At 35.2% G+C, this 27,817-nt stretch overlaps 1 protein-coding gene across 1 annotated transcript in view; it reads left to right on the forward strand.

Annotated features, from left to right (window-relative positions):
• The window catches only part of TMEM232 (transmembrane protein 232), a gene marked incomplete at its 5' end in the record, with an annotated part of 189,213 nt that overhangs the window by 88,404 nt on the left and 72,992 nt on the right, over window positions 1-27,817 (forward strand). Inside the window, one exon of the mRNA XM_078066320.1 lies at window positions 2,639-2,883. Within this exon, the coding sequence (XP_077922446.1) occupies window positions 2,639-2,883 (245 nt within the window). The remainder of the gene's footprint in view (window positions 1-2,638; window positions 2,884-27,817) is intronic.

The raw sequence follows: 27,817 nt of genomic DNA on the forward strand, positions 1-27,817 counted from the left end.
TCTATTTATATGTACATAGAAGGTACTTCCAGGTGTTACTGTAATTCCTTAATGTTTCAGCTGTACTAATTTAAGGCCAATGTGCTCTAGATATTGTTAACTATCACTGTTTCTTGAGACGTGAACTCTTTTTTTTGAGGCTTTGGATTTGACATCGCATTTGACTTTTTATATAGTAATTGACATGTACCAGGGCAGTGATGGACTGAGTCTACCCCAAATCCAAGCATAATGAGTAAATTTTGCTTATATACTTATCACCTATTCTTATTCAACGGAAGTGCCAGATTCATTTAGCTAAAATGATTCCAAAAAGTGCATTGACTTCAACTAATTTCAAAATGCTTTTTATTTCTGCATATGTTGAATACTTTTTACAATTTGAAAAATGATCTGTTTTGAAGGTAAAGTTGACACATCTTGAAATTAAAAAGGCAAATATGTGAATTAAACTCTAAATCAAGTATGGGAAGTGAAGAGTGGAAACTTAAATTCAGAATTTTTGTACTCTTTCTGTAAATACTTTTTGAAGAAACTCTATGAATCAGAATAGCCTCATTTGGAATGCTTTCTGTTATCAGTCAATATTTTTAGATAGTTAAAACCTGGTCCTAAGCCTAAAGTGTGCTGAATTCTGGAAAGTAAATCTTTCACAGCTGCCTCGAGGCACAGAAACCTTTTTAAAAATAGATACTCCTTAAAGTCTTTTGTTCACATGGTCACACACTGATGCTTACATGTTCCAGTATCTAATATCCCCACAGTAGTCTTGATAACTAAGGTCATTTTTTTTTTTTAATCTTTAGAAATCTACCCTGGAACAACCATATTCAACAGATCTCAAGCTACTGAGTGTGTGATTGAACCTTACATTTTGTTTCATATGTGAATGTTGTGCACCTATTTTGGATTATATATTGTATTTGTGTATTTATGCCTTTATTCATAGTAACTTCTCAGGCTATGGAATTGATTTGTATTGAACACAAACTGTAAATAAAAATAAATGGCTAGAAAAATATAGGTACTGTAATTACCTTTTAGCAGATGAACCTGCAGGCTTTGAGACATTAACTAATTTCCTCAAAGTCACAACAAATACGAAGTGTCCTAGACACAGTTTAATTTCTTACTTCAAATGAAATGCTCTTTGTATGATTTCAACTCAGTTAATAATCAAGATATGCAACAACTGGGAATAGTATAGACATAATTGTTTGTTTATACTATATACTTTAAACATACATGGTTTTACGTTTTACTCTTTCCCATCCGCCAGAGCTTTCACAGTAATCCCTATTTACTTAACTGCCTTTTGCTATTTTCTTCATTGCTTTACCCTTTATGCTTTTCAGTTTTTATGAGATTGCTCCCATTTTTTCCCACTATAATTTTGTCTAAATGCAATAGTCAATCTTCAAACAGTAATTTGATTGAGCCAAACCTGATCTTGACATCTTAAAGAGTTTAAGTTGGATGTTCATATGCAGAAAAATATTTTCTATTCCTTAATTTTCTACCATACGATCAATAGGCATATAAAATGAATCCTGAGTGACTGGTAATAAACTGCCTGAAGATGGGTAATATTGAATAAAAAATGTAAAAATTTTAATGCAAGGAGGCAGCATCCAATTTATTTATGAAACAATTCCTAACATGAACATATTGTGAACATTTAAAAAAAATGTGACACATGAGATTTTGAAACTTATATCTTCATTTATCATTACCAATTCTAGCCAGAGAAAATATGCCTCTAGCCATTTCAAAAGGAGGTTTAATTAAAAATCAGTCATGGACATTATTGAACATAAATAGGAAATTTCAGAAAATAGCTCTTTCTTGACTAAAAATTGCTTAAGTATTGTGGAATTTTTTGTTAGGTCTTTTTTTTAAAAGATTAGAAAATATTAAATTTAATTTAAATATAAATCCTAGAACATCTTCAATGTGAGCTAAATACAAAGCTCTTTTCATTTTTTACTTAACACAAATTTTGTTAAAAGAAAGTTTAGATTTTTTGTTGGTTTCAAAGAAAGTTTAGATTATGTACAGAGAAATGAAATTCTGATTTAATAAAACATGCACATTCCTTCAACTGATTGCTTAATTTCTTAATAAATATTATAAATATGAAATTCATGTATGGGAACTATACAAATTTAAAATAGAAATTATATCATTAAGGGGCACCTGAGTGGTGCAGTCGGTTAAGTGTCTGCCTCTTGGTTTCGGCTTAGGTCGTGATCTCGGAGTCGTGATATCAAGCCCTGTGGTGGGCTCTGTGCTGCTTGGGATTCTCTCTCCCTCTCCCCCCTCCCACTTGTGCTCTCTCTCTCTCTCTCTCAAATAAACAAATAAATAAATCTTTAAAAAGAAAGGGAATTATATTATTAAATTTTTGAAATTTAAAAACTGGTTTTGTTCATGCTTAATTTTTTATTTCATTAATAACATAATTTTTAAAAATCTTTTGGGAATCTGCTTTTTTTCTTATAAAGGTTATTTTTATTTAGTAAGAATGCAACATTAGTCAAAGAAAATGAACCTACATTTGTCTTTTATTTAAAAATATATCATTTTCCCTCTCATTTAATTCTATTTCAATTGATTCCTTTTTCTTTTCTTTCAACAGGCTGAGTTAAATGACCCAACTGATCCCTTCACTAATTATAGTACAAAAGTCTCATCAAATGTAGGGGATGAAACTTTCTCTAAATATATAGGATGGAGAATTGCCAATGCTCTTTCCAAACTGTTCTTCCCCTCCACCGAAGCCCATGTTCTTCCTTTGAAAGAACCACTGAAAAAACAGGATCCAGTGAAATATCTGAACAAAAAGGATTACATGAAGAAAAGAGTTCTACATGTTACTATAAGGTAAAGTGAAGCACTATTCAAAATAGTCCTGTTATTCTAATACACTGCATTTCAAAGTCATACAAATTATGTATAATCATGTGCCACATTATTTAACTCATTTTCTCTTTTTCAATTCAAATTTTGGCTCCAACAACTTCTAGGTATTCTATCATAAGCAAGTACTCTCTTCTTAGCAACTATTTCCTCATGTTTAAAATAGATAATATTATATAATATAAATTAGTGTTTTAATATGGTGAAAGCCCCCCTCCCACTACTGACCTTCATTTGCCTAGTCTACCCCCCATCTCTCCCTATCATTAATTGCTTGTGTATCCTTCCAGGATCTATAAAATGTAAACGAAATAAATTATATTTTAAATTGTCTCTCCATTTTTACATTAAAGTTAGCATACTAAATATATCATTTGGCATCTTACATTTTTTTATTTAACTTCATTTCTTAGATATTTTTTTCATGCCAGTACATAGAGAATTTTCTCATTATTATTATATTTTTAATATGTTACGATGGTTTCCTTAGTATGAATGTACCACCGTTTATTTAGTCAGTTTCCTATTGTTTGGCATCTGGGTTGTTTTAGATTGTCTGCTACTATATACTACCACAAAATTTAACCTTCCACATAGGTCTTTTTATATATGAGGAAGAATGCCTGCAGGATAAATGCTCAGAAGTGTGATTTCTGAGTCAGAGTGTTTTTGCCTTTGTAATTTTGGTAGATATTTCCAAATTAGCTTTCAGAGGAATTGTGCAAATTTATATCTCCACCAGCAATATCTGAGAGTACTTGTTTCTCTTTATTCTTTCCAATAGTTGAGTGTTGACAAACTTTTGGGTTTTGATAATCTGAAAAGTGAAACCTGTTTTTAAATATAGTTTTAAGGTGAGTGGTTAGAATACCTTTCATATGTTAAGAGCCTTTTGTTTTTCCTTTATATGGGAATTAACTATTTCTTTTGCCCATTTTTTCCATTGAGTTTATATCTTTTTCACTTAGCTTTGCAAGAACTATTTCCCTATTAATTGATGTGTCCCTTTGTCTATGGTAAGAGCTACAAATGTTTATATTTCCTTCCACTTTTTATTTCTTTAAATTTTGCTTATAGTATTTTTTTATCTTAGTCATTTTTCTAAGTAATATAAATTATCAAAATTTCACTACATATCTATTTAGGAAAACTCTTTTCATTTTATGATTAAAATGTTGTCATATTGTTTTCTGGTACTTTTAAAGATTTATTTTGAATATTTTAGTCATTGGTCCATTTGAAATTTGTGTGTGTGTGTGTGTGTGTGTGTGTAGTGTGAGTTGTCAATCCAGATGGCTACTCAGCTGTCCCAACAATATTTATTGAGTCACCTATCTCCTTTCAACATTTATTCTGATTTAAAATGTTATACTTATTAAATACTAAGTTCTTATTTATTTTCTTTTCTATGTTCTAAAAGAATTTCAGTAATTTGGAATTACCTACTCTTTTAAGGTTTGATAGAATTCCCTTTTAAACCATCAGTACCTTATGCCCCTCCTAAGGGGAGCTCTTTGTCAAATTTATCTATTTTTGTATGGCTGTTGGCAAGGCTATTCAGCCAGAATGCACAGGTACAATAAATTCAGTTCTTACTGTTTGAGGTCCATGCCATAAAAGTATCTGGAGTATCAATCCTGAATATCAGTCTCTTTTCATCTTTCTCTTTCTTCTTTAGTCAATTTTAGCAGATTATGCTTCCTTTGAATACTACTTATTTTATCCCCCTTTTCAGAATTTATTTGGTCACAATTGATTCTTCTGCTTCTGTGGTTATTTTCTTCCTCAACCAATTCTCATTTTGTGTATTTGAATTTTGTCCCTTTTATTCTTCTTAATGTAATGTTTTATTCATTTTATATTATTTTTCTACTGAACCAGCTTTTAGATTCTAACTCAGCATTGTCTAAATCATTATTTGTGTTCCAAAATTATAAAACTGTTGTTGCCCAAAGGCAGACGTTATTGGCAGTATAATAATTGGGTGGAATGAGGCCAGTAGGTAGGCTTGGCTTTTGTGTACACAAGAAGTCCACAGAAAAATAGATAAATGCTTGAGCAGCGTTCTGACATAGTTTGGGCATTTTTTCAAGAATTCTAAAGTCAGTGAGGAAGATATGTACATTTGAATTGAAGGATCACATAGCCTGGACTTCAGTAGTCTTGTTGGAAGAAATAAATATTATAAAAATATTCATCAGTATGTATTATAAATATTTGTAAGGTTGCAGTATGTCAAAGTATAATGAAGATGCTGGCTTTAAATATCAAGGGTATTGAGATTTACTTTAGAATCCCCAAATGTATTCTGTATATTCTCAAGAACCAAAAACATGGAAGAAAATCAATCTGGGACCACAGAGAGAACACTGGACAAGTGTACTTTGGCTTCTCATTACGTTCAGTTGAAGGAAAAGACAGAAAACTAGAAAAACAGAAGAAACTGGATATTGACAAGAGGAGATGAAGGAAATAGCAGGGGAAAGGGTCAATAGACAGTAAAAAGGGCAGATGGAGATGAATGGTGTTTGCTGGGACACAGAAAGGAAAAACAGAGACAGAGAAGAGGAGACATATTGGCAATGCTTAGAATAGCAGAACAGGGGGGCGCCTGGGTGGCTCAGTTGGTCCGACTCTTGGTTTCGGCTCAGGTCATGATCTCCTGGCTGTGGGATTGAGCCCCCAGTCCAGCTCTGTGCTCAGCGCGGAGTCTGCTTCAGATTCTCTCTCCCTCTCCCTCCTGCTTGCTCTCTTGCTCTCTCTCTCTCAAATAAATGAATAAATAAAATCTTCTAAAAATAGCAGAACAGAGAAATAAATGTTACTAACAGAAGGAAAGAAGAAAGAGACATACTGAGAAGACATATACTAATGAAAGGTACAAATGGAGGGATGTGGGCAAGGGTTGGGGATAGGGGAAGAGAATATGCAAAGTCAGAGGGAAATGAGACAAAAGAGTAGTGGGGTGGGGTTATGACTCAGAGAGTCCTATAGGTTTTGAAGGATTAGGAAATTAAATTTCTCATCAGAGTCTACAGTTCATTACGTAAATGACATTCATCATTAATCTTTGAAAAAGATTAATGATGAATGTCCTTATCCATTTTTCACAGCTCATTACAGGCTCTAGCAATTTAACTAGTGTCTCTGTCCTGACCGAGAGAGCCCCAGCAGCCTCAGCATCCCTCTGGCAGGAGCACCTCATGTGGCATAGCTCAGGGGAGCAGCTTTCACATTGCACCATTCATGCTGTAGTGTGTGTGAACGGTGCCCCCTGGAGTTGTGCATATTGCCCGCTTCCTTTAGGGATAGACTCATCTCTGGGGACAGCAGAGGTGAGTGGAGTAGGGCTACAGCTCAGCGGCCTGAAGACGTACAGGCCTGGCTGAACAGTCTCTACCGTCCAGGAGGGTTATGTGAATGAAATCCCTGCTTGTTAAGAAGCAAACTTCAGTTTAAGCTCTGCATTGATGAAATGTCTCTGGCTCACTAACCATGAAGTGTGGGAAATATTATTTCTTCCATTTGCTTGATTCTGCATCTATTCAGCAGTCTCACAGCTAGCTCCTTCTCTTGCTTCTCCACCTCCTCCCACTTCCAGGTCCACAAACTGGAATTAGTGCAGTTAATGAACATCTGAGCATGTTGAAGTTTTGTAGCTAAAGCACAAAGACATAATTCAGAGCCTGCTGGGTGCTCTGCTCTTTTTCACATCTTAAAGGTCTTTGGGTGCAGGGTCATATCACCAGTTCTTCATCAAGTATTCCTAGAAATGTCCATTTTGTGCTTTCTACCAGTAGCAATGTGAAAGACAGCAAGAAGGCCAACATTTAAGGACACCTACAGAAGATGGGTAGGAGGACAGGAAATTGAAGAGAATATGTTCTTCATTAACTTGGAGCACTAAAGCATACTTACTTCAGTGTGAAAATCTGAAAATTTACTATTACAAGGAGAAAATGGGAGCTTCCTTACTGATGAAGCATCTACTACGTTTCATGACTTATAATTTTTTCCAAAAATATTTTTCTTCACTTGTGCTTTTAGCCTATAAAGTTCTTTGAAAGCAGGAATTCTGTCTTTTATATGTTTATAAACATTATATACATATATATAAACATATATATGTTTATAAACATATATTTTACTCTGAATGATTTGCACATTTGACTTCTTATGAAAATTTTCAAAAGAAAATTCATTATTTTGCTTCTGTATATTGTTTTTATTTTTATTTTTAATTTTTTGTTTTGCTTTAAGTTAGTGGGACACGCTGTTGGGTGCATGCTCTTTTTGCCCCTTAGCATTTTTTTAAAAATAAAAAAAATCATTATGGTTCTTTACTGTATCATAAAATTGCAGCCAAAAAACTAGGCATATAATACTTCTACTTCAAAGCATAGTATTTTCCTTTTCTCTCTTTGTAAAAATATCACAAATTTACCTTAAGGCTGAGAATTGAGAACTCTGAAGACCAAATTTTCAAAAACCAGTTCCCACATCTGTTTTGCTTCTGAAGTTTCTAAGTGTATTTCCTAACCTTATGCCTTGAATCCCTATAAACTTACAAACAACTAATTTTTTGCACATATGTGAAGACTTGGAAAATTCTAACTTAAAACTTTATCTCTGATTGTGCTTAGTTTGCTCACAAGTTTTATGTTAGAAGACTTCACGAGACCAGCACACGGAAGAGATATGAGGTGAAACTAGCAAGAATGGGCTGAGAATATCTGTTGTCATTTATGCAGGAAATTTTACATGGCTGACTTCGTAAACAGTCGTACCCAAGGCTATTGCATCTTCTCTGAAGCTTCCTTTATAAGTGGAGCAAACTCCAAAATAATAGAACGAGGAGTAGCTAACATTTACTGAATGGCAACAAGGTAGGGAAAGGTAAATACCACAATGTCCAGTAAGAACAGGCTTTATTGGAAAGATCAGTGGTCAGTGGTGAGGCACATGGTTCTTTCTCATTATCCTGTGGAGAGGGGTGCTGGAGTTAGAGAAGTAATTGGACGTTCACTGGGTTTGTGTTTCGAGGGAAGAGACCCTGCCTGACTGCTACTGTGCCTTCTTATAACGGAAGCGTGAGAAGTACCTTCTCAAGGAAGAAATACACATTTTGGGTTCAGTTGCCAAGCCGTCTGAGATGAGGCACCAGCTGGATAGGTGATGCTAGAAACGCCAGCTGTCCAGAACCTGGAGCCCTTGGGAAGTTTTCTTAATGGTTGTAAAAGATAGCCACTGGGCTCCTCGTGAAGTTGGGTGTGGGAGGAACTCCACCAAATGAAGGAACTCTTAGGACCGCTAGTTCGAAGTGGCAAGTTGCCAGGCAATTAAGATGACTCTCTGACGTCAAAGTTGAACAATTCTGTTTGCCACCCCATGTGGGTACCTTTTATAAACAAGGCACCGTGCTAAGCACTTAGATGTACGACCCTTAGATGTCGATGTAGATGATGATTTTGTCCATTTTATAGATTTTATAGATCTATAAAAATCTCCATTTTGAAGATGTGGAATCTGAGAGGTTAAGTAATTTGCCCAAGGACTCACAGTCATTAAGTGTGGGAGTTTGAACTTAAGTGTTAAGTGCATTCTGACTTCTGCGTCTACTGTGATGCTTTCTTTCCCCTCAAGTGAAATTCATCTGATGGCAAAGCCTTGAGCACTTTGTTAAAAAAACTTCATAAGAAGAAGGTTTTTATTTTTATTTTTATTTTTTTTCAATTTCTGTCTCTTGATTTTCAGAACTTGATTTTGATTAAGGGATTTTTTTTTTTTTCTGGGCTTTGCATCTCTCTAGTTAATATTAGAAGAAAATCTATGTCAAGGTGGAGGCACTTTCAGTAAGTCAGTATGATTTTCTTCCCCCCTCCATTGGCTTTAGTGAAAATCATACTGACTTAACTAGAAAGTGCCTCCTCCTTGCTGTAGAGTGCATATATATGAAGAGAGGGAGAGAGAAGGAGAGATTAAAAGTTAAAAAAAGGAGAGCTGCAAAGAATTCTTAAATGTCATAAAACTTTCTAGTTCTGTTTCACGAAGGGAAAAAAGAAATCTGTGTCTCCTTCACAAAATATCAAATATGTTTATTTATAGTTTCTTTCTGATTGATTTAGATTAAGTAATTTAACTTCTCTGAGCCTCAGACTTCTAATCTTTGAAAATATAAAAGCTGTACATCCTCTCGTTTGTCCTGAAGATAGAAGGAAAAACTGTAGATAAAGAGCTTGCATATGTTAGTTCCTTTTCCCCTTTGTTCTATAATTTAGTAGATTTTCTAAAATGTTTTTTCTTCAGAACATAATATTCTTTGGAAAATTAGAATCAATAATAAATGGAAGATTTATATTTTTGTGCACATATATATTATTAAGCTATGAATTGCTGTTAGCAACTTTTCAAAGAGAGCTTACAGTTTCATGATTTCCTTTTTGGTTATGTTTTGTTTCCCTTCTTTCTAGTTTTAGAATGAAAACACAATTCAGGATGGTTCTGTGTCGTACATGCATTTTGAGGGTATGCTGTCAAGACGCATTATGGAAGAGTAAAGTTTGGAATGTTAATAGCACAGCTGATAATAATTTTCAGCTGAAGAGAGAGAGAGCATGAATGGGTCTTCAGAGATGAGCTCCTAATTTTGGAGCCTTTGTGATTTGATTATTAAAAATTAGATCATCAGCTCAGATCAATCATTTAAAGACTTCTAGAGATTGAAGTGGTATTAGAATTGAAGTCCAACTGCCAGTGACAGAAACATGCTTCACACATCCCACATCCATTTCCAATATATGACTCAGTTTATCTGTAGTCTTGCCTGAGAGATAAATCAGTCCTCATCTGTCTTCTACTGTTTCCTATCCTTTCCTGCCTTTTCACTGGAGCCTTGGTCTGAACTGCAATTTTAGATGTCGTTGATGGGACCATAGCTTTAGCTGTCACTTTCACTGCAGTGTCTTTATGCTTATACAACAGGGGTCTAGCTTCAATACACACATTTTTGTGATTTTTATCTTTCATTTTTTTTGATGTGATGAATTACATTTATTGATTTGCATCTGTTGAATAATCCCTGCATCCCAGGGATAAATCTCATTTGGTCATGGTGTATAATCCTTTTAATGTGTTCTTGAATTTGGTTTGCTAATATATTTTTGAGAATTCCTGCATCTATATTTATCATGGATATTGGTCTATAGTTTTCCTTTCTTGTGGTATCAATATCTGGTTTTGATAATCAAAGTAGTACTGGCCTCATAGAATAAATTTTGAAGTGTTTCCTTCTCCTTGATATATTGGAAGAGTTTGAGGAGGATTGGTATTCTTCTTTAAGTGTTTGGTAGAATTCTTTAGTGAAGCCATCTGGTCCTGGAATTTTCTGTGTTGGGACTTTTTTAAATTACTCAAATAATGTCTTTACTTGTTATTGGTCTATTCAGCTTTTCTAATTCTTCCTGATTCAGTCTTCGTAGGTTGTTTCTAGAAATGTACCCATTTCTTCTAGGTTGTATAATTTGTTGGTGTGTAATTGTTCATGATGTAGTCTCTTATGATTCCGTGTATTTCTGTAATGTCAGTTGTAATGTCTTTCATTTCTAATTTTATTTATTTGAGTCTTTTCTCCCTCCCCCCCCCCTTTTTAAGTTAGTCTAGATAAGGCTTGTTAATTTTGTCAATCTTTTTTAAGAACCAGCCCTTAGCTTTATTGATGTTTTCTACTGTTTGGGGTTTTTTGTTTTGTTTGTTTTGTTTTGTTTTTGTTCTCCATTTATTTCTGCACTGATCCTTATTATTTCCTTTCCTCTGCTAAGTTTGGGCTTACTTTGTTCTTTTTGTCTACTTTCTTGAGGTGTAAAGTTAGGTCGTATATTTGAGATCCTTCTAATTTCTTAGTATATGCATTTATTACTATAAACTTTCCTTTCAGAACTGTTTTTGCAGTATTTGATATGTTGTGTTTTCATTTATTTTGAGACAAGTTATTTTCTTTTTCTTTTGATTTACTCTTGGACTCAATGGCTGTTTAGAAGTGTGTTGTTTAGTTTTCATATATTTGTAGATCTTTTCGCTTTCCTCTTATTGTTGACATCTAGTTTCATACCATCGTAGTCAGAGAAAATGGTATGACTTCAAAATTCTTAAATTTGCTAAGATTTGTTTTGTGGCCTATCTGATTTATCCTGGAGAATGTTTCATGTCCACTTGAGAAGAATGTGTATTCTGCTGCTGTTGGATGGAATGTTCTATGGATGTCTATTAAGTTTATTTGTCCTAAAGTATGATTCATTCCAACATTTTATTGTTGATTTTTTTTTGGTCTGGATTATCCATCTGTTGCTGATAGTGGGGTATTGAGGTCCCTACAATTATTGTATTGTTGTCTGTTTCACCCCTACGGTTTGTTATTAATTCCTTAATATATTTTGGTGCTTGGGTTTGGGGAGTGTATATGTTTATGATATAGCTTCTTAATGTATTGACCCCTTTATCATTATATAATGATCTTTTTTGTTTCCTGTTACCCTTTTTGGCTTCAAGTATATTTTGACATATAAATATCAGCCTTTGTTCTGTTTCCTTTTGCTTGGGATATCATCTACCATCCTTTCACCCTGAGCCTATGTGTGTCTTTAGAGTTGAAATAAGTCTCTTGCAGTCAGCTTATAGTTGGATCTTGTTTGTTTGTTTGTTTGTTTGTTTTTTAATCCATCCATCCACTCTGTGCCTTTTGATTGCTGAGTTCAATCTACTTACATTTAGGGTGATTATTGATATGGAAAGATTTACTACTGTCAATTTGTCTTTTGCCTTCTGGTTATTTTGTTTCTCCATTGTTTGTTTTTCCTTCTCTGTCTACCTTTGTACATTGGCAGATTTCCATGGTGATTTGCTCAGTATCTCCGCCCCCCCCCCCCCGCTTTTGTTTTGTTTTGTTTCATGTCTCTGCTATAGAGTTTTGCTTCATGGTTACCATGAGCTTTACATAAAACATCTCAGATAAAATAGTCCTTTTTCAGGGCACCTGTGTGGCTTAGTCAGTTAGGCAATTGACTCTTGCTCTCAGCTCAAGTCTTGATTTTGAGGTCCTGAGTTCAGGACCTACATTGGGCTCCATGTTGGGCATGGAACCTACTTAAAAATATAGTCCTTTTTTCTGCTGATAGCAATTTATCTTTATTCACATATAAAAGTTACATCTTTTTCTCTTCCCTTTTTATATTTTTGATCTCACAAATTATCTTTTTATGCTGTGATTTCATTACCAAGTTATTGTAGCTAAAGTTATTTTTAATGTTCCTTTCCTTTAACCTATATGCAGTAGTTAAGAGTTTTAATATACTATTTTTAAAAAGTTATAATATTCTGTTTATCACCTTAATCAGAGTTTTTCATACTTCTGTCTTTTTGTTTCAGCTTGAAGATCTCCTTTCAACATTTCTTGTAAGGCGGGTCCAGAGGTGGTAAACTCCCTTAGCTTTTCTTGTCTGGGAAAAACTTCCTTCTTTATATCTGAAGGATAACTACTGGAGGAATATTTTTGGCTGGCAGTTTTTATCTTCAATATTTTGAATATGTCATTCCACTGTCTCTTGGCCTATAGAGTTTCTTCTGAGAAATCTGGTGATAGCTTAATGGGGGTATATTTGTATGTTACTTTTTTCTTGATTGTCTCTGAAATTCTTTTTTGAATCATTGACTTTTGATGGTTTTAATAAAGTGTTTCTTGGAGAAGGTCTTTTTGTGTTGAGATAAAAAGATGTTCTATTAGCTTTATGAACTTATATATCAAGTTGCTTCCTCAGGTTTGGGAAGTTCTCAGCTATTATTTCTTCAAATATTCTCTCTGCTCCCTTTTCCCTCTCTTCTCTTTCTGGTATACCCATTATTCTTATGTTGGCTTTTCTAATGGAGTCAGATAGTTATTATAGGGTTCACTTTTTAAAAATTTTAGTTCTCTTTCCTCTTCCACCTGAATCATTTCTGTATTTCTATCCTCAAGCTTGTGAATTCTCTCTTCCATATGATCTGCTCTATTTCCAATTCATTCTAATGCATTCTTCATTTCATTTAAGTTCTTCAGTTCTAGAATTTCTGCTTGGTTCTTTTTTAGAATTTCAGTTTCTTTGGTAAAGAAACTGCTTGTTAATTTTATTCCTGAGATCATTGTATTGCCTTTCTGAGTTTTCTTATAGCTTCTTTAATTTGTTTATAACGGCTGTTTTAAATTCTTTATCAGTTAGATTTCAGTATTCCATGCATTTTGGGGTTACGTTGCTGGAAAATTGTCATTTTCTTTTTGTGATGCCACATGACTGTGATTTTTCATTGTGTTTGATGAGAAGTGCCTCTGTCTCTGCATTTGAAGTGGTGAACACCTTTCTTGTTTAAGCAACGTTGTGTTTGCTTTGATTTCAATAGTTCAACGGGTTGGTAGTTAGGAGCCTTCCTTCTGTTTTCCAGAAGATGGTGCTATAGCACAAGTTTTGGGTTTCTCTTGCCAGCTAAGATTGGGAGTGGTACGCACAGGAAAAAAAAAAAAGTTGTGGCAGGGGTCAGGGGGAGGTATACACTTAGTACTTGGGCCTTTGGGTTTGCCCACAGTCTGGTAGGGGGATCCTCAGTTGAGGGTGTCCCAAAAGTGTGTGGATGGTCCTTTTGCTTCCCAGGGAAGACAGCAGAAGATGCTTTCCTTCGGTGCTCTTTGTCTGCCTACTTCCCTTTCCTTTCTCTGCCTCTCGTCACTGAGGTCTCCCTTCAAGACAGCAACTGGCCCCTCCAACTGCAGTGCCTGTGGCTGGGCAGACTCCCACTTGCCACTTCCACCCATTACCTCCTCTGTTAGACAAGTTGTGTTGGCTTACTACTCGACCCTCCACTGTTTTCTTTGCATTTGCAGTGGTTGACAAATGTGTATTAGCTGCTTAATTAGAATGTAAGCTTAGGTATGGCATTAATCAGATCAGGATAGTCTCCCCACTTTCTAGTTGGGTTTTACACCCACAGAATTTTCTATTTTTTCATATATTCGTTTATTCAATAATTATTTATTGAATGCCTAATATAGGTCAAATACTATGAAAGAATATGTCTCAGACAAAATAATGAGTAAAAATAGTTACCGTCCTTCCCAGTGGAACTTATAAGCAAGTGTAGGAGAGAGATGTTAATTAAAATCATACATATGTGTTAAATCTTTATAATGGTAAGTGTTACGAAGGAGAATTACATGGTGCTATAAATAATGATAAGTGCCTCAAGAGAGGTACATGGTATTAAGAAGACTTGGAGTTGGGAGAGGAGATCAGGGAAGGAAGGTGGTATGCCAAACAAAGAGGCACGGGATGTGCAAAGTCCCTTTGGTGAAAGGGATTATCAAGCATCTAAAGAGCTAAGAGAACAATGCTGTGGCTGAGTCACTGAAACCACGGGCAGCTGAGGCTGGAGAGGTGGTCAGTTTTCAGCTTTATCTTAGAAGCCAAAGAAGGAATTACATGTTTGTTTGTTTTTTGTTTTTTTGTGGTGGAGTGAGGAGTACAAGGCTGTGTGTGTGTGTGTGTGTGTGTGTGTGTGTGAGAGAGAGAGAGTTATGGCATGATCATAAGTGTGAAGTATTATAGCTAAGTGACCTTGGGCAAGTCACTTAACTTCTCTAAACCTAACTGTCTTTCTCTATAAAATTGGATAATGATAGCACCTTTCTTATTGGGTGCCTCTGAGAAAGTCAATTAAAGGTGCTTTTTACAGGGATGCCTGGGTGGCTCAGTCGGTTAAGCATCTGCCTTCAGCTCAGGTCATGATCCCAGGGTCCTGGGATTGAGTCCCGCATTAGGCTCCTTGCTCAGCGGGGAGCCTGCTTCTCCATCTGCCTGCAGCTCCCCCTGCTTGTGTGCACGCTCTATCTCTCTCTCTCTCTCTGACAAATAAAATCTTTTAAAAAAGTGCTTATTACAGTATCTGGCACAAAGTAAGCACTAAAATGTTCATTATTATTATATTAATAAATGTATGATAGTATAATTATAAATGCAACATAATATATGTTATTGATCAATATTATATGCATCATAACAATTTTCACTACTGCTGTTGATGGCTTTGTTATGTAGGGAAAGTGCATAGGATGCTGTTGTATATAACATGCACTATGTTGGTGGCAATAGAAATGGATAAGAGGTAGATGGATCTGCATAGTATCTGGAAGAAAGAGCAACAGAATTTGAGGATGATTAGAGATGAAAAAGTGACACGAGTGATGAGAAGGAAATGTCTTTTCCAGGTTGAGCAACTAATCCAATAATGGTGCCATTCACTGAGACAAGGAATGGTGGGGGAGATCAAGGTGTAGCTGGGAGTAGGGGAAGATTGTGGTTTGGTTTAGACATGTTGAATTTGAAGTAGTGCTTTTGAGTTCTTCAAGGAGAGATGTCCTGTTGGAAGTGAATTTCACTTCTGTAATTCAGAGAAGTCTGAGCTGAGTCATAGAATGAAGGTGTTGACTGAGTCATGGGCATAAACAACATTGCCTTGGTAAAGAATATTAAATGAGAGAGGAGGCAAGGCTAGGGTGGAATTTTGAGGATTACCACCATTTAACATCTGAAAAGATGGTACAGTAATGCTTTTTTAAAATTTTAAGTGTATAGAGATGTTGATATTAAGGGCATATAAGGGAGACTTTCTTAAATAACCTACCCAAATAGTGATAGTATCTCCTTCTTTGAGTATCTTTGAGCAGCACTTTCCGCTCACTGCACAAAAAATATAAATGCAGGTGACAAAAAAATTGCAAAGAATTGTTTGTCTATGAAGCATACTTTCAAAGAACTTGCAATATCTACCTAATGAAAACAAATTAAGTTCCCAACCAGTGTATGAAGCTTTCCAAGTTTGTAGAAAAATCCATTAGTCAGGAAATGCAGTAATATGGTATACTGCTCACAATATATGTATATCTATGTATATCTATGTATATGTGTATCTATGTATTTATGTAATAAATTTCTGTCTCCTAATGAAACATTTGCACATGTCAAGAAATACCAAGATTGGCACCAAAATACCAAGAAATTATACAGCTAGATTGTCGCATAGAAGCAAAACGTAATTGGCCTTTCTGGTTATTCCATAGGCTTATAGGCTTTTAAAGAATGTTACTAGTCTTTCCAATCATTTTAAAGATAAGACTTGTTAATGATGTATTTATTATCATTAGCATGGCACTGTATGTCTCTTCCATCATTTTGTCCAATAAACAAGGCACAGAGATATGTATTTAGGAGATTAATTTCTCCTCATAAGCACTTTTAGAACCAGTACTTCATGTCCTCCATTTTCACTTGAGAAAGTAAAACTTTATCAGCCCTAACAAGTTAACCAGACTGTGTGAAAATGTTCATGGCAAGGATTGCAGTGAAATCAGAGGTCTCAGAGCTGGTTCAAAACCAGCTGCAGGTGTTCTGCACCAGGGAGCCCAGTGGAGAAGGGCAAGGCAGAAAGAGAGTATATGATGGAAGATACCAGTCGGGAAAATAGGAGATGGTACTATGAATGGATGAAAATTGTGAGACACTTGTTTCTGCACGTCCTCATTGTCTCCAAACTATTTGTCTGCTACACTTCTAGAATTTGTACATTTGTTTATAAATTTGTTGTGTGCTGCTGATTTACCTTTCTTCCCCAAATTTTAGTTCTCACATTCTAAATTCTCTTTTTATTTTTTTTCTTTCATCTTCCACCTCCCTCTTAAAAGGGTGCATCTACACCCAACACTAATCATGCCTTATATCTTTAATAAATTGTCACATCCATTTATCATTCTGAACAGCTTCCACTTTCAACGTCAATTCTGTCACTGCAATATAAAATCAGTAATTACTAAGCATCCATCATGTCTGAAGTGATATGTCCCTAAATTCTTGGCTGTTCACAATAGTTCACTAACCTGAGTCTTGTCAAGCTAGAACTAATGTTGACTGCTCCCCTTTCTGTTTTTTTCCCCCCTATATAAAGCTATTCAAAGGAAAAAGCCTATCTTTAGCATTGTAATTTTACTAAACCATTTACATGAGCAAATCAATATTGTCACACAGAAGTCTAAGCACAGCTGGCTGACAAATCAACCACCTATTAGCATACTGATATCAAGCAAGGAGAGCTGTGATAAGTGAATTGTACCAAAAAAAGGTCACATCTAATAATTTCACTAGCTTTTCTTGCTGAGCTATAAATAGCATGTATTGCAGCCAGCAGTGATTTTCAGGAGTCTGTCTCTAAAGGCGAAGCATTAAAAAGGAATTTAACACACTCCTCCTCACAAATTCCCAAATGCCCATGGATCTTTTTCCTATAATGTTCACCTTCTATCCATGGATAAGATATAGGAAGAAGGGACAATAGATGGTGAATTCCATTCGGCAGTCAGGACAACTTCCTTGACAGAACCATATCTGGCTGGGAGAGGTGAGCCTGGCATTGACACTGCCTGTGGGCTGAGGCAGGGCAGTTAACCCCACTCTTAGAACCTGGGCCAGCACCTCTCTGCCACTAGGCTGCGTATCCAGCTCCGAGGAGTTTCAGCCAAGGATGAACTGGATTAGCCCAGACTGAAGGCTTGGCAGGTATGTTCAGCATATCAGTGTGTTGCAGTAGTGGTGGTCAAGGTGGAGAAGGTGATGGATCTGTGGAAATGGTGGCAGGAACAGGCAAAACAACTGGACAAGTCGTGGCTTCCTAAATCTACCCACAAAACCCTCTGCTTCATTTGGGAAGAGCTCCCAACATCTCTATATTCATCCTCATTGTCTTCAGTCATCATGTAGCCCTTGCTCTCACACAGAGTCTTAATCAATGGCACGTTAAGCATACTGATAATAAGCAGGGAGAGTTGATGACAAAGGCATTTATATAAAAGAAAAAGTCATATAAAAATAATTCACAAGCTCCCTTTTCTCTTCTCTTGTTCAATTCCTTATTCTACTCTATTAATAAGCCCAATGTAATGAAAGTCTCTAAATTTTGGATGCTAGAATATCCAGAAAACCACTGATACTGCACCTGAGTCCAGATGGGACCAGTGAGTAGTATTCCTGTACATTCTTCCACCCCTGGTTAAGTAAGCAGTCACTTTAGCTCTGTATTTTAGAGTATTATTGCCACTAGGTCAGATATGCTCAGGAGTGTGATAAAGTGATAGGCCCAAGGTAGTGGTAATTTGGCTGCAAGATATGAAAAAGAAAAATATAATTGCATTTTGGGATTATATATATATATATATATGTATATATTATATATATATATATATATCTACAGAATACTATACATTTAGGAAAGAATGTACTTAAATAAGTCAAAGCACTGAAATTCTCAAGAAGGCTTTTTCCCCTTTTCTTCCCATACTCAGGGATGCATCTAATCCAACCGTGACTCAATGGGGTTTCCAGTCATCAGAAATGGAAATTATTTAGTCAGTGTTCATATACTGTGTTGCTGAGCAAGCCTCACTGTCAGAAAGCAATTCCATATCGTTCACCTTTAATTGTGGCTATATATTACTGCATGAGTGAGAATGGGAGAAGAGTGCAGTTAATTTGATTGATGTAGACAGCCAAAGTGGGCATTTCAGACCCCAGAAATTCCCTTTAGGACTTCAATGATCCTTTCTGGCAGTCTCGGTACATCACAGTAGTGGGATAATTGTCATATTTCCCCTCTATTTTGCGGACAACTACCTTTAATACTGTTTTCTCAGCTTACTTGCATTTAGATTATTGGAGACTTAAATGATGAGGTTAGGTAAAATGGACCATTAAATACCTTAATATGTTCAAATTTAAATAGATTTAAAAAATAACTAGATTTAATCTGAAGGAAAACAGGCTTGCACCAAACAAAGAGAAACAAAAATACAAAAATCCCAAACATAAAAGCAAATAAAAAAACAACATTACATTGGTAAGGTTGGTGGAAAAAAAAATAGGTCAGTTTAACACCCACTGGCATCTGTAAGGTGTGATAGAAAGTAAACTTCTAGTCTTTTTATATAGCTGGGACTGCAAAAGATTACTGTGGTTGGCAATGCCTTGAAAAAAAAACCAGGTTACTGTTAATATAAAACTGTATGTTAACTCTATTAGAATTAAAAACAAAACAAAAAAATACCCCAGGTAACTATTAGGGAGTCATTGAGGGTGAAAGTATCCCAGAACAATAAACATCCTCTATGTTTTACTGATAGGGAAATTCAAGGAATTAGATGTGCAAATCTGATTTGGGCATGCAAGTAGGCAGCACTGTGGCACCAATCAAGCCCCTCCACCTCTCATTCTTTTTCCCCTCATTACCAGTTCCCTCTCACTGGTCAAGACATTTGAATGGAATAACAACAGAAACAAAAAAACAAAAAAAAAGGAAATTAAGAAAGGAGAATAGTTCAATTCTAATTCTATGAATCTAAGCATGCCTGTTTGAGAACATCCAAAGATACTGCAGACCTAGTTCTTCCAATTAATGGTCAGTGTAAACCATTCAGGTTAGCAGGTCATGTTGCTTTGCCTCTTCTCCTTAGCTAACCGTCATGACCACTGCAAGGACTTGTTTGAGGCTAGGAACTGGGGAGTTCAATTCTACCTGTGAGGCAGCCAACCAGGCAAAGCTGTCATGAGTTTCAAGAGCCATTCCCATGGAAGAAACATAGGAGCCATTTGGTCCAGTGCTCTTCTTGTATTTGAGGAAACTAAGATTTCACAAGGTTAACTGACTTTCCCAAGATCACTTAGAAGATAAAGAATAAAGCAGCAAATTTGGGATAAGAACTCAATATTTCCTCATTCCCAGGATGGTTTTGGAAAACTCCCGTAATTTTCATAGAGATGTAGCAACACTCTAATTGTTGAAATAGACTTTCTTCAAAGGGTATATGGATGGGTATCAACTAAAATTTTGTTAACTTTCTTGAAATAAAATATTTAGGAATTCTTATATGAAAATAAATGCCTAGTCATACCTATGTGGCAATTTTTATATTATCTTCGGGCTCCAGCTATGCTCTCCCCTACCCCAGCATCAGCATCTCTCTGAAAGCCCCACATTTTATTACAAGGAACCACTTTTCTCTACTCAAGTAGCTTTATTAAAATATGCTTACATATTTTTTTTTTTCTGATTGGTATTCTTTAGCTCTACATCGCAAAGATTTTTAATAGAGGATAGTAAAATATTCACATTATAAGATGAAGACTAGTACCAAAACTTAATTAAAATGGCACTCTCTAAAGTGACTGTTATAACTAAAGATAGACAAATAGCTATTTTCATTTATAGCTGCACATATACAACTTGTTTAATGCTTATAAATTATTTGATTGATTTAGGCTTAAAAGCTGCCAAGATATTCCAAGGAGTACATGGTATGACTTGCAAACAACAAACAGGGAGAAGAAAGGAAAAAAAACAAAACAAAACAAAGGATCAATTATCCAATGTTCTTATACAATTTTAAGGGTCAGTTTCTTGGGTATACAAGTCAAGGGCATCATTTTCCTCTAAAAAAAGTCACACAGCTCCATTTAATGCTCAGTCATTTGACAACCACACAGATTAGTGTTTTGGAAGTAGAAGATAAGGTTAAGGAAAAACATTTGCTGTGACTTCACCTAAATTTAAGGCTTGCTCTGTATTTTTGAACAGGGCTTGGAAAATGAGCTTATAGCTAAGAACAAAGATAGACGAGAAGAACAAAGATCTTGGCCAAATTTATCCCATAGAATTTCAAAGCTGAGTAAAACTAGTAAACTAGGATCTGGGTGCATTTACTAGACACATCTGGATAAAAAGTGAAATAAATCACTCAAGTTAGTGAAGTTCAAACTGTTAAATATTTTTGTGTTATCCTCTTAGTCCCTGAGGAGCTTGACTTTTCCCTTGAATTTTGTACTCAGGTATGCAATCATCTACATGTTGTTTTCATTTAGATGGTCTTATAAGCACCTTAAATTTAACATACCAAAATTTACTCTTCTCCTTCTGACCCAACCTGTCCATTCCATTATTTTCTCAGTAAGTGGAAAACTCATCCTTCTGTTAATTCAGACCTTGAAACCATCCTTGACTCTAAATTCACTCACATTGTATGCTCCATCTATCAGACAACCTTGCAGTTTTTACCTTCAAAATATTTTCAAGGTCTTTCACTACTTCCACTGTTTCTACCTGATTCAAAAAAGAAGAAAACAAATTGACATTTGGGATAGGATTGTCTGTCTTTGGAAGGGACTTTTGTTAAGGCTTGCAATACTGGTAAAAATAGTAGGAAGCTGAAGAGAGCTGAAATGTTTTCTGTAGACCAGACACAGTGCTAAGCACTGGAGGTAGAGTGGTGCCCTAGACAAATAGGCTGTTTACCTTCATGAAGTTCATATCTAAGATAATGGACAGATAAATCTATAAACAAATGAGGTAATTACAGATTATTTTAAGGCCCATGAGTGAAATTAACTAGGTGATAAGATGGGAATAATTGGAGGACTAGGAAAGATCTCAATGAGTGGAGATTTTTATTTTTATTTTGATTTTGGGCAGAGACTTGCTGATGGAGAATGAGCATGTCTTGAACAGTGTAGGCAGAGGGAACAGTGAGTGTGAGGCCCAGAGGAAGGAAAGGACTTACCACAAGTGGTAACTAAAAGGGTGGTTACAGGGTAATGAGTGAGGGGAGAGGGGGAGCAGGTGAAGTTGTCACTGAAGCCAGACCTTACAGGCTGTCAGTCCAGATAAGGAATTCTGGTTTCATTCCATTGCAAAAGGAAGTCATGGGAAGGTTTTAACCAGAGGTGTAACAGAGCCAATTTACCTTTTAAAGAGAACCGATTGTGGTCTGAGGTGAAGGCTGAATTAAATTGGCATTGCTTTTATTCCTTTAATCCCCTTTTTGAGATTTAAAACTTGACTTGAAAATGACCTAGTTTTATGTTAAATGCCTGCTGAAAATTCCTTTGATAGGAGTCATCCTTCCCAATCACTGGAATTTCCATTTTCATCTACAGCTCTGTTAACTGGCCATAGTTTCAGTGCCTAGAAACTGCAGAAATTCACTGGTAAACCATTTCTGGCCTGATGAGGGCAACATTTGATCAACTCATTCAATGAGATGGGCATAATAAGAATAGAATAGTATTTATGAAATGATACTGATATTTTTAAATTATGATAATATTAAAGGTCAGACTTGAGGTTGGTATTTAATTTTGGGTGTTGGCTTTAATGGAGATATTTGCATGTATTTAACTTGTTTAAAAATCATACACATACATACATAAATACAAACAGTCCCTAGGGAGTTTATAGCAAAAACAAAATAAAACATACACATTCACAAATTTAGAAATTATGTCCTACTAACCATTTATGTTTTTTTATACTTAAGGTATTTGCTATCCCAACAATGACAATAATAACATGCATTTCTCTTTAGTCATCTCTTCCTGTTACCATAAAATTTCAAGCAATATGCAAGGAAAATACCCATTTTGATAGTGATTCCAACTATAAAATTTATTTTATATTACATACACTTTTTACACTTTAGGCTCTGAGATTATTCTCCTAGATATAGCTCCTAGCTATAATTCAATAGAAATCTATTAAAAACTAAATGAAACTTTACTTCCCTACAATATATTCTCAGTACAGATGAGACCTACACACATTAGTTAACTATGCCAGAGCTCTTTCCCACTTCTGATGGTGCTTGTTTTCCACAACCACTTCTTGTGTACTTTGTTAGTATCAACCAATGATTTTTGAGATGTTAATTTACAATTGTCTTAAGGGGTTTTTCTTCCAACAGTTATTGAAAATTTCATAGAGGTCTCTTGAAAGCATGAAAGCCATTGACCCTACAGAATGAATTTTTAATGGAGGAAATTCCAGGAACATAGCCAGGTCATGTGGGGGCTATTTGGGATCTGGAAGACCTTTCTTTCCTTAAATTACACCCACTGTAAGGACCTTTAAAATGGTCACCTATGCTGCATTCATCCTAAGGCTGCACCTGCTGGAGATAAATTTGTCTCATGAAAAATTATCCTGTAACTTTGTAATGTAGGCACTCAAAAGTTTTTGTCCTTGATTATACTTAAAATGTCATCATAATTTCCTCTTAGGGGTTATATAACATCATAAGGATAAAGAAATATAATGGTTAATTATAGTAAGATTAATTAGTATTTGCATTCTACTTTTCTCTTGTAATTCCTTTATAAACATAAGCTAATTAATAGATCAGGTGCTGATATTTTGTCTTCAAGGAGTTTAATGCTTTAAATTATGATTTATGTTTAGCTCAAGTGCTTCTTCAGCATTTTTATTTGGTGCAGTATATAGTATAAGAGAATGCAGATATTCTTCTTTCCTCTTCCACTGTAAGCAGGTAGAAGGTGTTTGGACCACTTATTACACCCATTTGTGCTTGCAAAAGCTCTAGAAACAATGTGAAGAAAGTCACTTTCTTTGGAGAAAATTTTAGTGGGATATAACATGTAAATTTATTCCAGAAATAAAACACATAGTCCTATAAAACAGGTGAAGGATGATTTGCAAACAAACCACACCATTCCATATCTTGTATTGTGACCAGTTTATGAAAATTTAGAAAAGTGGTCAGAATTCTTTGCAAAGTGAAAGAACTACTTAAATGTCTAGAAAGCCTTGTACTTTCACATTGTAGCTGTATATTTCACCTCCCTAGTGTCCTTTTCAGCCCCATGATGCAGCAGTGAGTCTGCTGTCCTCAGCTTTACATGTAGGTTGTTCCTTTGCCTAGCCTTTATCCTTCAATGTACTTTTGTGACTAACCATTCGGTGTCATTATCCCATAGTATTTTGGTTTTTGCTTTTCTTAGATTATTGTCTATTTTCTTACTTATTTTTCTTTCTATTTACCTTGGGTATACTTTGTCCCTTTTTTTAGTTTTATAAGTTAGAGACTTAGGTCATTCATTTAGAAACTCTTATTTTTTATAAGATGTCTTCAAAGCTACAAATTTCCCTCTAAGCTCTGCCTTGAAATGTTGTATTTTCATTTTATAATGAAATGCAAAATATTTTCTTATTGTTCTTGTGATTTCTTCTTTGAATCATGGTTACTTAGAATTATGCCTTTTAATTTCAAAATATGTGGGGGTTTATAGATACCAGATTTATTCATATAAATATTATTCCACTGTTATTAGAGGTCATACTTGGTGAAATTTCAGTTTTTTAAAAATTTGATGAGTTTTTTTTATGCTCAAACATTTGATCTATATTGGTGAATGCTCCAGGTGCATTACTGAAAATACTTTAAAAGAGTATGCATTCTGCAGTTGTGTGTAATATTATATAAATGTCAAATTATCTCAAAGTTGTTGGTAGTATAATTAAAATCTTCTCATTACTATTTTTTTTACTCTTTTTTATAGCTGTATCTGTTAGAATGTGTTGTAAATATCAACTACGATTATAGATTTGACTCTATCACCTTTTTATCCTGTAGAGTTTGCTTTGTGTTTGTTGAATCTCTCCTATTAAGTACACATACATTTATTATTTTAATGTTTCCCGAGGAATTGGCCCAATATTCCTCTTTACTTCTGGTTAATCTACCTTGTCTGAAAATGTACATGGTCTGGTATTAGTATTTCTATACCACTTTTTTAATACTTGCCTTTTTTATGATACATATTTCTATATTTTTGTCCACTCATTTTCTTTCACCTTATTTAATTTTTTTATTTAAAATATATTGTAGACAGCATATAGTTAGATATTTTTAAAAAATCTAGTTTGACATTTTTTGCCTTTTAATTGGAATCTTTCATCCACTTGAATTAAAAAAAGTTTTTTTAATTTTCCAGATCAATTTTTTCTTTCATTATAATATAAAAGGCTTTTAAAAATTTTATTTCCAGTAAAGTTAACATACAGTGTTATATTAGTTTCAGGTGTACAGTATTATAATTCAACAATTGCATACATCTGCCTGTGCTCATCACAACAAGAGTACTCCTTAATCCCCATGGTCTATTTTATCCATCCTCACCCCTACTCCTGTTTTCTAAGTTAGAGTCTGTTTCTTGGTTTGTCTCTCTCTCTCTCTTTTTCCTTCATTGCTCCTATAAATTTTTTTAAAGGTTTTATTTATTAGGTAGAGAAAGACAGCATGAGTGGGGGGAGGGCAGAAGGAGAGGGACAGCAGGAAGCAGACTCCCCTCTGAGCATGGTGCCTGACTAGTGGCTCCATCCCAGGACCTTGAGATCATGACCTGAGCTGAAATCAGATGCTTAACCGACTGAGCCACCCAGGTACCCCTTTGCTCCTGTAAATTTAATGTAAATATTGCTATGGTTGGATTACTGCTACCAATTTTTCTATTTGTTTCCCATATGTTGCATCTTTTCCTCCCCTTCTGTTCCTCCTTTCCTGCCTTATTTGGGGTTACCGGAATATGTTTTACTATTCCATTTTAGATCACCTATTGGCCTTTTTTGGTCATGCTTTTATATTATTTGATGGTTGTTTAAGGTATTATAATATGCATCTTTAACATACCCTTAGTATTGTATTACTTCATATAAAATGTAAGAACATTGTAGAGACTCTGAATTCTGGTAACTTCCTGTGAAGAGTTTTGATTTTTGTTAGCTAGCAATTTAATTGTTGGCTGATCACATTGAACTTGTGGAGCTTTGGTTTTCACTTTATTTATAATCTGTTACATTGTAGCCTTTAGTCTTAAGAAACATTCCTTAGTCCTGAAACTTCTTTACTCCTGAGGTGTGGTCTTTTTGAAGTTTAATGGCCAGCTAACAATTTTTGCCAACTTCCTCAGACTTAGAAGTGTGCAAATTCCAAACTCTCTCCTGCAGTGGTCAGCTTAAGTTTCTGCTTAGGTCTTCAGCCTTCAGCTGTTACTTTTCACTCTGCTCTTTAGAGTCTCTTTCATATGAGTACAGTTCATGGGTTGTCCAAGAATTGAAGGGGGTTTGCACATAGATTTTCAGACTTCCACCCTTTAAGGTGCCTTGCTCCAACCTCTGACACCTAAAGCAATACACCTGAAGGTTTTGCTTGAGTATTAGCTATTCTGAATCTGGAAAGACTGGTGTGCCCTCAAGAGAAGTTACATAAATGTTGATATCACCCAGTTGCATTCTCATACTTTCGAGAGTTCAACTCCCTTCAATTTGTCTACTTTTGGTTGTTCTCCAGTGCCTTTAAGTAGTTGGTTTTTATATTTTATCTGGAGTTAATGACTGCCATCTCTGGGAGGGTAATTAAAATTATATCACTTTGTTATGCCAAGAACTGGAATTGGAAAAAGATTTTTTAAAAAAATATATAAAGGCTCCCTTAAGAAAACAGCTGAGGAAGATTCTGAGCAAGTCATACAATCTAGATAAATACAAACTTTGTGCAGTGACATGATCAACCTGCTTATTCTTTTAAGTCAATTCTATCACTGGTCTCTTCATTTTAAGGTTGAATCCAGTGATGTGGTTACAGGGATGTGGTTTATTGGCTAAAACAGACAGTATTGTTTTCTTCTTGCTTTAATATGAAATTCATTTTATATGATTAGGGAGTATAAAAGCTTCCAAATCTGGTGATACCTTACTTTATATATAGTCTATATAATTTCCCATGCTTATTTCAAAAGTCTTTAACTTAGGTTTTATAAAATAGATGCATTTAAACTGTTATCAGACACTGAAAGTACCCACTCTCTTTACTTGTTTTCTAACTGTCCTCTGTTCTCATGCCCTCTACCTTGGCTTATATGAGTTTATATCCAGGGGTTCCATACTCAACAAATTAATGCCTGCAGGCCTAGGCAAACAACATAAATGTGTAAAGCAAGCCAGCATGGGGAAACATGAGAGAGTTCTGGAAAATGAGGTAGATTGGAGAAAACATGCATTATATAAAAGGTCAACCTCACCATCATTTTGCATATTGGGGTCTATGGGCCAGTGTTACCAGATTTCTACTTCTAAGAGAAGCTGGAAATAGGGATTTCTATGTGAAATATCCTGATTATTAAAATACCTTTCAGGTCAAATCAAACGTATTTGATTAGTGTCTTAGTCCATTTGAGCTGCTATAACAGAATACCATAGACTTCGTGGCTTAAACAACAAACATTTCTTTCTTATAATTCTGGAAGCTGGGGATTTCAAGTTCAAGGTGCTGGCAGATTCACTGTCTAGTGAGTGCCTGTTTCCTGGTATATAGCCACACAGGTTCTAGCTGTGTCCTCACATGGCAGGAAGGGCAAGGTTGCTCTGTAGGTTCTTTTATAAGGGCATGAATCTCATTCATGAGGGCTCTGCTCTTATTACTTACCTATGTCTCAAAGGTCCCATCTCCAAAGATCATCACATTGGGGATTAGGTTTCAACATAGAAATTTCAGACTGTAACAGTTAGTGTACAGAATTCTTGTCTCTTGAATTGTTCACTTATTTCCATTGTTGGCTTGTCTTCCATTTGCTTATTCTCCCTCACTCATTTGGAATACTCCCCCATGCAAATCTACCTAAATCCTGTTTTCTGTGCTCAAGTTTCGCATCCTCCTAAAGCTGCTGAGAGTCTTCCAGTCTTCATTGTTCATCTTCTCCTTCTGTGAAATCTATAATATTTATAGTCTTAGAAAACATTTTATGGCTTAATTTTACTACCTTTGTACACTGTGAATTGTGCTTCAGTTCCCACTGTCTTTTCTTAATTTCTCCCATAGGTTTTTAATTTTCTTTATTAATTTATGGTTGGTGTTGATACATAAGGCTTTTTTGAAGTGTGAGGGAAGGTGAAATTATAGGAGGATTATTGATGTGGAGATCATAGATATATCCAATCC

Source organism: Halichoerus grypus, chromosome 2 (assembly GCF_964656455.1).
Source record: "Halichoerus grypus chromosome 2, mHalGry1.hap1.1, whole genome shotgun sequence".
NCBI classification, from domain to species: Eukaryota; Metazoa; Chordata; class Mammalia; order Carnivora; family Phocidae; genus Halichoerus; species Halichoerus grypus.